This window comes from Octodon degus, unplaced genomic scaffold (genome assembly GCF_000260255.1).
Source record: "Octodon degus isolate 3935 unplaced genomic scaffold, OctDeg1.0 scaffold00083, whole genome shotgun sequence".
In the NCBI taxonomy this organism is placed as follows: domain Eukaryota; kingdom Metazoa; phylum Chordata; class Mammalia; order Rodentia; family Octodontidae; genus Octodon; species Octodon degus.
The window spans coordinates 10,270,483-10,283,196 of record NW_004524659.1 but is presented as its reverse complement, the minus strand read 5'-3'; the positions used below and the strand labels follow the sequence as shown (position 1 = coordinate 10,283,196).

Sequence of the window (12,714 nt, the reverse complement as noted above, 5' to 3'; positions counted from 1 at the left end):
TCTTTCTTTCTTTCTTTCTTTTTGAGACAGTCTCAATTCTAGGTTGGCCTCAAACTGGAGGTGATGCTCCTGCCTTAGCCTCCTGGTGCTGGATTCCAGGCGGGGGCCACCAGGCCTGGATGCACACACTACTGGGACTTCACGGGCGGGCGCTACGCTTCACGTTTACGGTGCGCCGCTGCTCGCCCTGCCACGCACGGCACACAGGCCGCTGCTGCCACAGCAGCCCCACCAGCCACAAATGGGCTCGTGGGGTCCCAAGGCCGCCATCACTCCTGCCACCTCTCCTCACTCTGAAAACTTCCTTGGCAACATTTTTATTTTTCTTTTTTAAAATTCATGTTCATGAGAAAAAAAGATAAATAGTAATGAAAGTTTTAAAACAGGTTAGTAGGAGAGTTACAACAACTGTTGTCTTTGTAGTAAGTTGTTCAGAGAACAAGATGCAGACATGATCTCTTGTCTAAATATTAGTACAAAACTTTCTTCTCAAAGAAGCAAGAGAAAGTAGCTGTATGTCTATCTTAACTATCTTGTGTGTGTGTGTGTATGTATGTATATATATATAAACAACAAAACGGTCCTTTATTTATTTTGTTTTGTATTGTCAGAGATGAGTGTTCCATTGCAGTTAGAGAAGCTTTATTTGGAGAAGTCTTTAAAGGACCTTTTCATACTTGACGCCAGTCCAAAGACTGCAGTTATCTGAATTCAGGAAACTAACCCAATATAGTCCACAAAAGTAGCGAGTTACCAGCACAACTGGCAACTGTCCGAAGTTGCTGACTTGAGCCTTTTACAGCTCAGCGTATTAATATAGCTTTACTTTTTATACCTCATGGCTATACTTTTCTGCTGGATGGTTAAGACCAAGTTAAAGCAAGACCTATATAACTAAAAATGTCACTTTTGCTATCGGCCAAGGTCAGTCAAATCTCCTCAGGATTTCCCCTGGAATGCAATACTTCTAGATTTACAGAGGGTGGAAGAGAGTGCAGATAATCACCGCTCTTTGTCAGCATCCTCTCGTGATTTATTTTTGGTGGCACTGAGGACTGAACCCAGTGTGGCCTCGGACTACATCCCCAGGCCTTTGTTTATTTAGAGACAGGGTCTCATTAAAGTGCTACTGTTTTTGGGCTGGGCTTGAACTTGTGATCCTCCTGTCTCAGCCTCTTGGAGGGCTGGCATTACAGGCACCCACAGCCATGCCCACCTGCACAGCCATGCCCACTTATTTGGTTATTTAAAAGAATTAAAGCCAGGTGTGGTGACCCACGCCTGTAATTTCACCACTCAGGAGGCTCAGGCAGGAGGATCTGGAGTTGGAGACCAGCCTGGGCTACAAAGTGAGCTCAAGGCCAGCCTGAATTGTATAGCAAGACCCTGTCTCAAAAAGACAAAAACAAAACAAAACACAACATAGGGCCGACGGTATAGCTCAGTGGACTAAGTGCCTGCTTAGGCAAGTGCAGGGCCCGGGGTTCAATCCCTGGCACCACATGCCACACTGGCCCCACCCCTGGGCACGCTGAGCCAATGGAGCCTGTACCTGCTGGCACAGGCCTGTAATCCCAGCGCTTGGGAGGTTGACAACAGGATCACTATGAGTCTGAGCTCCATAGTGAGACTCTGCACAAAAACAAAAACAAAAAAAACCCAACAACAAAACAAACAACAGAACAACACAACAAAGCCTAGGGCTGGGATTGCAGCTCACTGCACAGGACTGCTCAAATATGCATGATACCCACCCTGGGTTCCATCCTCAGACCCCATCCTCCCACAATCAAAAGAACAAAAGCTAAACAAATCAACAAATTTTACAAATTAACAAAACTAAGCAGATTAACAACGAATTAACAACTAAACAATTCTTTTAGTCTTCCATTTTTTGGAGCTGCACAGGACCCATGTATCTTCGTTACAAAGGCAAACCCCGAGTGATGAGTGGAAGCCACCTGCCTCCCACGCCTCCATGGGCCCCTGTCCTGCCTGGGGGAGGCAGCTGCCAACACAGCATGTGCTTCCTGCTAGGCCTCTCTGCCACTGCACCCTCCCTTCAGCCTTCTATGATTCAGCTCCTAATTTTACAAAGAAGGAAAAAGTTCCTTTGGCGACACAGCCTGGGTGTCACCAACCAGGCTCCCTCAGCTTCCTCACCACGGCTACTGCTTCCCAGGATGCCCTGGGGCAAAGGGTTAGGCTCACAGGGGCAGGGCTCTAGCCCAAGCTGTGGCGGTGGGGCCTGGGTGACCCTTGCCTTCTAGACAATACTGTGGCCTTTGATGACACCTTGGTCTCAAGGGAGAGGCCTGGGGTCGCCCATGCACTTTTTCTCTCCCCTTCAATGCTGGGGATGGAACCCAGGCCCTGCTACATGCTAGGCAGGTGCTGTACCACTGAGGCCTTTTCTTTTCTGCTTCTTACTGGCTTAAAACCGCCTATTCCAGTCCAGGATGCTAGGCTACCCAGGATGGCAGGAGATACAGAGGAAACAGAGGTGATGGCCCGGCTGCCCAGCGCCCCACCCTTCATGCCTTGCAGGATACATCTCCTGGTGCACCCCCATAGCGTAAGGAGCCCTGGGTTGTACAGAGAAACTGCCCACTGCTCTGAGGATCCCAAGGACAGACAGCCTGCAGGCCTGCTGGAAGAGCTCTTCTCCCGCCCTCCTGATTCCCTCTCCTCTCCCAGGGTATCTCCCTTTCTCCCCCTGGCTGGAGTGAGACACAATGGCCAGAGCTCCAGCAGCCATGCTGACTCATGCAAGTGGTAGCAGGGCAGAGAGCTGGAGGAGCCTGGGCCCGCCTGCATTTGTGGAGGTACCTTCTGGCCCTATACTGCCCACTTAGGGATCTTTACCTGTATAAAAACTTCTGTGTGTAAGTCATTCATTGGGTCAAAATAATGTAACTTAGATCACTGAATTTTTTTTTTTTTTTGCGGAACTGGGGATTGAACTCAGGCCCTTGTGCTTACCTGGCAAGCACTTATTCCACTGAGCCATTTCCCCGGCCCCAGATCATTGAATTTGTATTGTAACAAGAACACACGGTGCAGCCGCCCATGGCCCATGTTCTATGCCTGCCGTGCTCCACATGGTATTCCATGAGATGCTCCCCAAGCCTAGGCACCTGGCTCGGTCTCTGTCCCCGTTCAGTAGCTGGTGGTCACAGACAGACCTTTGCTCATGACTGCACAGTGGGCAGATGTCAGGGCCTGACTTCCACCTGCTTCCCCTTGCAGAGTCATAGGCCCTCCACTGATGTTTCTATTTTTTTTTTTTTTTGTGGTACCCGGGATCAAACTCAGGACCTTGTATTTGCCAGGCAAGCACTTATTCCACTGAGCTATCTCCCTGGCCCCTACTGATGTTTCTAGAACAGAGGAGGGTGAGTGAGGATCCATGGAGTCGGGCGGGAGCTCCTACCTTCGTAGGCCTTGGCTGCATTTACCAGGCTGGACCACTCAAGACCGGCGGCCGTGTCAGGCAATGGCATCATCCCAGGGTCGAGGCGCCTCAGGGGCCGGTCCCGTCCATCAGTCAGTGAGAGCTCTGAGGCTGAGATGGCGGCTGCGTGGGGTGCAGACAGGAACCACTGAGCACGGCCCGTGGGGAAGACGCACAGACAGGCAGTGTGCTGCGCCTTTTCCACAGGGTGCTATGGGGGCTCCCAGGGTGCCTGATCTGAGCACAACTCTGAGGGGGAAGCCAGGGACACTGGGAGGGCACTGTGGGCAGGTGAGGCTGCCGGTGCAAAGTGCCAGATCAGTGAGTGCCTGCAGGTGTGGGGAATACTGTGGGGCTGGGACAGGGTGAGCCAGAAGAGGGTGGTAGTGGAAGGTGACATCAGAGAATAGACAGGACTGGACCCTGTGAGGCTTTGTAGGTGGCAATGAGGACTTCCTTTTTTTGCTCTTGTGGTACTAGGGTGGAGCCCAGGGCCTTCTCATGGAGCTAAATCTTTAGCTTTTTTTATCTTGAGTCAGGGTCTTGGTAAGTAGCTAGGTTGCTTAGGCTGGGCTTAAACTTGGGATCCTCCTTCCTCAGCGTCCCACAGTGCTGTAATTATATATTATACCCCTCTCCCACAAGTGCAGTCTTTGTCCTTTACTCTGGAGAATGAAGGGGCCACTATAAGGTTCTGCCTCAGAACTGGCCCAGGCTCCCACTGGCTGTGCATCTATGTTGTGCAGGGAGATGGCAAGGAGGCTCCTGAGGGGCTCTAAAGGGGATCCAGTGTGGGACAGAGTGGGTGGAAGGGGGCACAAGTGGGTAGATTCTGGATCTGTGTGTGTGTGTGTGTGTGTCTTTTTGAGACATGGCCTCACTACGCAGTTCAGGCTGGCCTTGGTCTTACTTTGTAGTTCAGGCATGCCTGGCTCAAATTCTCGATCTTTGAGCCAGGGGTGTTTGAAGAGTACATGAAGGTGTGAGACAGAGATGGGCCCAGGATACCACGGAGATGCTGGGCCTGGGCACAGCTGCACATGCGGGCTCCAAGGTAGGGAAGGCGGAGGGAGAAGAGCAGTTCTTTCCTGGAGGTGCTGCGAGGAGGGTCTGTGAGACCCAGGAGGAGCAGTGGGAGGGGCAGGGACACGGGCGGAAAGTTGGGCTGTCTCTGTGTGGCAGGCAGCATGAGCTCTGTGTGGTGTGGGCACAGACGTGGTTGTTGAGCCACGGCTGCCAGACAGCTCTGGACCACATCACTGAGTCTTCAAAGTCCCAAGGGAGGGACAGAGCACAGCAAGGCATTGAGAAATCAGGAGCCTGGCAGTGGGGGAGGCCTGCTCGTGTCCCTGCGCATTTCCCCCATGCCAGACACCGCTGGGTGTGCAGTGGGTACAGCAGCCAGGGTAGGCGTCCTCCCAGTCCCAGCATTGCAAGAGGGAAATAAAGGCCTGAGAGGCTACATTTAGCAGACTCCACAGTTTATCCCATGAACCCAAGGGCAGTGGGTGCTTCTGGTACCACGCTGTGCTGCCAAAGAAACTGAGGCACAGTGGGTTCATGTATGGTAGAGGCCCTACGATGCAAGCCCGGCACCTGGCTCCTGGGAATGTGGTTCAACATTGGCTGAGCAGGGGAATGAATGAGGGTGGAAAGAAGCTGGGCTCAGCCTCCGGATCACTGGGTGGGCTTAAGAGGTGGGCACAGCCCCGTGCCAGGGTCCTCAGGAACTCACAATAGGGCTGGTTGCAGAAAGGAAGATGGGCAGCTGCCACTGAACACTGTTCAGTGCTGCCCAGAGGTCAGGCAGCACCTGCAAGGAGGCCTCGTGCCCCCATGCCTGGTGGGCACAGAAGGATCCAAGCAGTCCCTGGTCTTATGCATTCACCACTTTTAGATTTAGGGCCTTTGTGATACAGGCAGGGATTAGAATGGACTCAGGGTCCTGCCATGAAGATGCTAACAAATATTTGCTCCACGAGCCAAAGGGTGAATAAGTTCATATGCCTATACCTCTTCTCAGTGTAGCAAATCAGTGGGGATATTTACTGTCAGTAAATATTCACGGAGCAGACTGCTTGGGTAGAGTGGGAGGCTGGGAGCAGGAGCCGGGAACCAGGTGAGGCCCAGGAAACCTCTGGCACTTGGCCAGCAATCTCTTGGTGCCTGGGTGACACCATGGAACCTATGTGCACCCCACTCCCTCCCTTAGATGACCTCAACACGGGTGCCCCCCACCTCCCAGCCCTGGAATCCCAGGCTCACATTTCTTCTCCGGGAAGCTGTTGCCAGTGGCAGGGATGGTGCTAGGGCTGCTGCCGCCACCGCCACTAGGCGGGAGGGGGTGCTGGTGCTGGCGCCGGGCGGGCAGTGTGCTGGAGGGGAAGGTGCAGGTGCTGGTGAAGAGCACGTCGCTGGGCAGCCCTGGCTCCAGGCTGGCAGGGTTGGCAAAGCTTGGTTCCCGGCGCCCGCTGCATAGGCTCTCATCTGACAGCGTCCGCTGCAGGCTCTTCTGGGGAGACTGCTACCAAGACAGGGGTGACATGCTGGTACTGGTCCTTAGAGATCTCTTCTGGGGCAAGCTGTGACCTACCCTCTCCCTTTCTGGCCCTTTTGATCAAAGCATCAGTTTTCCCTGGGGCTCCCCTCCCTGAGAGGTCCATGGCTGGTGGGTGACCATAGTTGCTGTTCTGAGGAAGGGCCCAGATCGAGGCCCAGCTGCTTAGGGAAGGTAATGCAGGCCATGCTGGGCACAGAGAGCCAGGCTGGAACTTGAGGGCACCACTGATACCAAATGTTCCCCTCCTCTGGTTTCTGGGCTGCTGGGACATAAACTGGGGAGACTGGGGCCATCTTTGGTCCTACACAGAATACCTGCCTGGCAGCATGGCTAAATGGGCAAGTGGGAACAAGGATGAAGGGAAGCAGGGGTGGCAGAGGTACTGAGACACTGGTGCTTTGGCCTTGCCCGGTCCCTGGAGACAAGAGTGCGGGTGTCCTATGGGAGCCCTGCTGTATGCCCAGCCCCTTACTTTGGGCAGAGGAGAACTGTTTCTGTCCTGGGCTCCAAGACAAGATGTGCAACCTGGGGCTCCCTGTGCCTGCCTGGGCTGGCCCTGTCCCTCTTTTTCTTACCAGCACTGGGGTATTATCCTGGAGCACTGGCATGGCAAGCGAGCACCAACCCACCAGGCTCCGATCCCGTCTCTGGCTCCCAGAGAGCCCTCACTCATATACCCCAAAAGGACCAGCAGGTGCCTAAGGCTGTGAGCACACAGGAGGCTGGGGTGACCACGCAGAATGCTACCCTCTGCCCTACCCCACCCCGCCCTTGGTTGCTGGGCTGCGTGCCACGCACCCCTGTGTCCCTCTCTTGCTCTGGCCCCAGGTTGTCCATGATGATGAGTTTCTTCAGGTCGTCCTCGATAGTGGACTTGTAGTTCTTCCGCGGGGAACGCAGATCACGCAGGGATGCCCTCAACCGCGGCTGCCCAAAGACATTTTTTGTGCTGGCGTCCACCTGCCTGGAATGAGAAGATCAGGTCAGAGGGGTGCTTGGGGGGTTGAGCACTTCTCAGAGCTGCCTGGATTTCAGTTGCTGGCTGCTCCTGCCAGGACTGTGTCTCCTCTTCCTCGCCACAGGTGACAGAAGAGCAGCTCGCTCTGCTCTGCCCACTCCCTCTCACAAAGCCTCCCTTCTGGCCCAGCCTGTTTGAGTGTTGGGGATTGGCAGAGACTCTGAGGTCCACATGGAGCAGGGGAACCAATGCAGATCAAATCAATGGAAGGATCCCGTGTGGGAAGCGGTGAAGTGGACAGAACCTTTTTTTTTTTTTTTTTTTTTTTTTTTTTTTGTGGTGGTGGCACTGGGGATTAAACCCAGAGCCTCTGCAATGAGCTACATCCTCAGCCCCTTTTAAAATTTTGAGGGCCGGGGAGATAGCTCAGTAGAATAAGTGCTTGCCTGGCAAGCACAAGGTCCTGAGTTCAATCCCCCCTGCAAATTTTTTTTTTTTTTTGAGACAGAAGCCAGGTGTGGTGGTGTACTCCTATAATCCCAGCACTTGGGAGGCTGAGGCAGAAAGATCACTTTGAGTACAGGGCCAGCCTGGGCTACATCATAGTAAACTCAAAGCCAATCTGGACCACATAGCAAGACCTTGTCTCAAAGAAAAAAAAAAATTGAGACAGGGTCTTGCTAAGTAGACAAGCTGCCCAGGCCGGCCTGCACCTTCCAGAGTGCTGGACGGCAGGTGTGCACCAGTGTACCTGGCTGGAGAGGACTGTTTGTTTATTTATTTTGGTGAAACTGGGGATTGAACTCAGGCCCTTGCACTTTTCAGGCAAGCGTTTATTCTACTGAGCCATCTCCCCAGCCCCGAGAAGACTGTTTTAAACAAAAATAAAGCTGGGGAAAGGAATGGGGATTGGGGAGGACTTTTCTGAGTGGCAACATCTGGGGAAGTGAGGAGAAATACAGTTTGAGAGAGGAAGGAATGGGTAGAAAAAAAGAATCCTGGGAGGAGGAAACAGTGCTGAGGCCAAGGGCGCTAGGCTTGTTGAGCTAGAGGGTGAGGAGTGGAGGCACAAGAACTGTTCCCTTGGTGGCCTCGGAAGCCTCTAGCCTGGGTGCTCTGGGACCAGCCAGGGGAGCACTAGCCTCGGTCTCCTGACCCAATGCTCAGGGACAGGATCCACACACCACTGGGTGCCCGGGAGGACTCTGAGCAAGCCTGGTCTCCCCTACCTGCTACTATCACTGCTGCTTTTCTGCTGGGCCTCCTGTTCCAGAGGGCAGCTTGGGAGCCAGGTGACTCCGATCACTACCCCTTCTTTGGCATTCTCAGTGCTGATGTGCACTGCCCGCCCCGATGCTCAGTGATCTGAAGCTGCAGAGCCACTGCCCCTGGTAGAAGGGACCACAGTTTGCTCCTGGTGTGGGTCCCTGAAAAAGTCCTACCACCTCTCTGGTCCTGCTTACCCACTTTGCAGTATTGTGAAAGATCTGCTGCCAGGGTGGCGGCTGGCATGTGAAACAGAAGATGCTTGGGACAGGACCCTGCAACCCTCAACCTGGGCCTGATGACCCCTATCCCCTGGCATGCTCAGCCCTTTCCATGGTCCTAGACTCGCTTCAGGCCAGGTTGACTTGCCCTGCCTCACCCTATCTGCTACTGAGCCCCACCTTTGGGCTCCAGTTCTCCCTTCTGTGAACACCAGAAGCATGACTGGAGGTATCATCACTTCTCAGGAGAGAGATGACAGCTGACAGGAGAGTGTCCTCATTAGGCACCATCTTACATAAGGGCTGTGTATGGCACTTGTTAAAACCACACAGGAAAGCCAGGTTTGGTGGTGCACACCTATAGTCCCAGAACTGGGGAAGCTGAGGCGAGAGGCCTCCCTCATGTTCGAGGCCAGTCTGGGCTACACAGTGAGTGCAAAGCCAGCTTGAACTACACAGCAAGAGTCTATCTCAAAAAAAGAAAAACAAGAATGACAAAACAAACAAACAAACAAACAAACAAACAGTTATACAGCTCAGTGGCACAGCACCTGCCTGGCAAGTACCAGGTCTTAAGTTTGATTCCCCATGCCAAGATGTAACAAATCTACCTACATTCCCCATGCCCCCCAACAAAAAAAAAACCCAAAACAACAACAACAAAAAATGCACAGAAAACCACTCTTACTATTATTAGCCTCATTTTGCGGATGGTTCAGTCAGGCACACAGACAGAGGCCGCAGTGCCCAGGCCCGGCCCTGCCCCAAAGCCACTGGCCAGCTCTCAGCCCTTTCCGCAATTCCTTAGGCAGCTATGGTTGTATGTCTTTGCCTCTGGCCATCCACACAGCAGAAGAGTAGCAACAGAGCAAAGCCCGCCTCTACTCACATGGGGTCCTGTGATGCTCACCGCAGCCGGTGCATTAAGCCCAACTTGGCCATGGATAAGGCAGGCAGAGGTGCTAAGACAGGACTTAGTGAAGGCCACAGAACTGAAGACACCACTGCTGAGCCTGGCTGCCACTTTTTTTTCACAGACAGAATGAAAAACTAAGGATGGTGATGGGACGTGACCATATTTCATGACCTCACCTGCAAAACTGCAGGCATTTCCTCCCCATCTCCTGTGACCCATGCCAGGGCTGGTTTTCTGCCGACAACTCTGACACGCCCAACATGTGGAACTAGGGGTTGAACCCAGAGCCTGCATGCTGTTCTACATCTCTAGCCCGCCACCCTTTACAATTTGAGACAAGGTCTCACTAAATCACTAAGTGGCTCAGGCTGGCTTTGAACTCCTAATCTTTCGGTCTCAGTTGTGCACCAACACAGTTGGCTTAAAACATATTTCTGAATGAAGAAAAAAATTTCAGGAAGAAATCTTATTAGGAAGTGAAGAAATGGGACTGTTAATTTTTAATCTGATGAACTGAATCATGAATTTACCATAATCGTCTGCTAAAATAACAATAACAACAAGTTTTAAAAAGGCTGACACCTAGCCTAATATAACTCAAGAAAGAAAATCTTTGAGGCTAGAGAATAAATAAGATGTATTAGGCTCCCCAGAGTTCTGAAGCCTGCATTTCCTTTCTCTTTCTCACTTGCCAGCTTTGGGATTTTAACAAAGAGCAGAAGGGAGGGTGGCCAGGTTTTCCTTCTCAGGTCATATTCCATCCCAAACAAGAGCTCCAGGATGGGGCAGTGCTGACTACGCTCATATGAGCAAGAAGAGTGCATTCTCTGGGAAAATGAAAAGGTTTAGATTCAGAGGAGAGAACCAGACAGAGAAGGGCAACCCTCAAAGAGTCACTGTTCCCCCAGGAGGCTGGAAGGAACCTCTCTTTTCCTTCTACCTTTGATTTTGGCATTTCCCACAATCCTCTGCGAAGGGCATATCATCCAGCACAGTCAAGTCAAGGTGAGGGAGGAGGGCTTGGGGGGGAGCAGGCCTCTGCTCAGAGGCAGAACAAGTCATTAGCAGGCAGGAGGCTCTGGCTCCAATCCTCAGCACCAAAAGAGAAAAAAAAAAAAATCTTCTTCCTTCCCTGCTGTTTTATTTGTGTTCAGTTCCTAAAAATCACCTTCCCAGCTCCCAGACCTCTAGGAGCCTAACAAGGCCTTCCTAATTCTTCAATGGAAAGCTGGCTCACTGTAGCCTCTGTGGCCTGATTCTGTGAGTGGGCTGCAGAGAACATGTTTAAAGGAAAAACACTGTAATATCACTTTAGAGAGTCAAGTTGATCATTTTTTAAAAAGAACTGTCCTTATTCTGGAAAAATCTTTCAATGTATTTTCTTTCTTTTGGTGCTGGGGATGGAACCCAGGGCTTCCTGTAAACTAACCATGTGCTCTACTATTGAGCCACAACCCCAGCCCTGATGCCTGCTCTCTCGTTCTCTCCTCTCTTCTGTGTGTGTTCCAGGGTCTTGAACTCATGCCTTCGCACTAAACTAACCCCTGGCTCTTTTAGTTTTTTTCATATTGAGGAAGGTTCTTGCTAAGTGGCTAAGGCACCCAGGCTGGCTCAAACTTGTGATCCTCTTGCCTCAGCCTCTTAGAGTGCTGGGATTACAAGTGTGTACCATCATGCCTGGCTGCCCTGATTCTTTCTTTCTTTCTTTCTTTCTTTCTTTCTTTCTTTCTTTCTTTCTTTCTTTCTTTTTGAGACAAGGTCTCACTGTGCAGTTCAGGCTGGGCTTGCACTCACTTTGTAGCCCAGGCTGGTCTTGAACTTGAGAAGATCCCCCCAGTGCTGGGATTACAGGTGCATGCTGCCTTGCCCAGCCATTCCCTGATTTTCTTTTCTTTTCTTTTTTTTTTTTTTTTTTTGTAGAACTGGGGATGGAACTCAGGTCCTTGCGCTTGCCAGGAAAGTGCTTATTCCACTGAGCCATCTCCCCAGCCCCCAATGCCCTGATTTTCTAACATGCAAATTCCACGCGGTAAGGCTGAGGTGTACCTCAGTGGCAGAGTAACTGCCTAGTATACTCAAGGCTCTGAGTTTGATCCCCGGCACTGCAAAGAACTGGGCTTATATTTAGCTGGTCTGTTCTTTGTTTTTTCCAGATCTCCTCAACTGTCACACTCTAAAGAACTCTGGGGTAAAATGGGCTACTCCGCGACCAGTGACAAGAATGAGGCCTCTCTACGCACTGATACGGGAGCAATGCCCTGAAGTTTGAAGGGAAACAGCAAGTGAGGAAGGCTGCAGAGTGACGGGGGACCGCATCGGAAGAGGGAAGCAAGGGCACAGGCGAGCGGGTATCACTCGGTCATGTTCTGCTGTGGCTGCAAGAAAGAAAACCACAATTGCTTCTTGGGAAGGGAGCTGCCAGGGAGGCAGAGGCTGAGATTTCACTGCAGACTCTTCTGTGCTGTGTTACTTTTTAGATGGTGTGCATTTCATCTTCCTAAACATACCTCCAGCTTTTGTCCAACAGCACTGGACAGAGCCTCTGACTTGCCCCATAGTGTCTAAATTTGGATTTTGCCACGTTGTAGCATCTTTTTTTTGTGTGTGTGTGTGTGGGGGGGCGGGGAGGCTCAGCCCACCCTGGGGGCAGGTCTGGTACAGCATGTGGTACCAGGGATCGAACCATAGTCCCTGCACTTTGCCTAAGCTTGCCTAAGAAGGCACTTTAGACTGCTGAGCTATCTCGCCAGCCCATGTTGTAGCATTACATCACTTCCATTAGAAAAGGAAAGACACAGAAATTACAAAGGCTGTGAGTCAAGACCAGACAGTGGCAACTTCTTTTTCTTGTGACAAGCGGGTCAGAAGTGGAAGGCAACCAGTGGGTCAGATGCGGCTGGGCTCCATCCCAGCTGACTCGGAGCCCTGGCCTCCAACTGGGGTGGCTCCCTGGGGCCCGGGTTAATTAAGCTAATTAGCACTGCTGTCAGCCTGGCTGAGCTGTGGGTTCTGCCAATAGGGCTGGCAAGGACACTCACCAGGGCCACACCCCAGGTGGCAGGCAGCTTCTCCTGGAAGGATGATGTCTGGGGGAGGCCAGCGGGCTAAAGTAAGGGACACTGCTGTGTGGGTGGGGTTGAGGTCCCTATCCCTGAGGAAGCCTGATGCCAGTGCCCACCACTCCGCTGAATCCTCACATCATGGGGGGGGGGGATGCAGATGGGGAAGACATGCCTGCCTTCCCTTTGTGGCTGGGGAAACTGAGGCACAGTGAGTTGAGGACACTCAGGACCAAGCCTGTCCAATACTCTCTGAGCCACCCCATAATTTGCTCATGAT

General features: G+C 52.1%; 1 protein-coding gene across 3 annotated transcripts in view; it reads right to left on the bottom strand.

The window, feature by feature from the left end:
* Nucleotides 1-12,714, bottom strand: part of Sipa1l3 (signal induced proliferation associated 1 like 3) — a 116,602-nt gene that overhangs the window by 20,055 nt on the left and 83,833 nt on the right. For 2 of the 3 annotated variants that reach the window (XM_004636768.2, XM_023721477.1), the window contains 3 exons: nt 6,813-6,978; nt 5,720-5,978; nt 3,434-3,577 (listed from right to left, as the gene is read on the bottom strand). In XM_004636768.2, coding sequence (XP_004636825.1) covers nt 3,434-3,577; nt 5,720-5,978; nt 6,813-6,978 — 569 coding nt within the window. The remainder of the gene's footprint in view (nt 1-3,433; nt 3,578-5,719; nt 5,979-6,812; nt 6,979-12,714) is intronic. The other variant, XM_023721475.1, reaches the window with a different exon arrangement.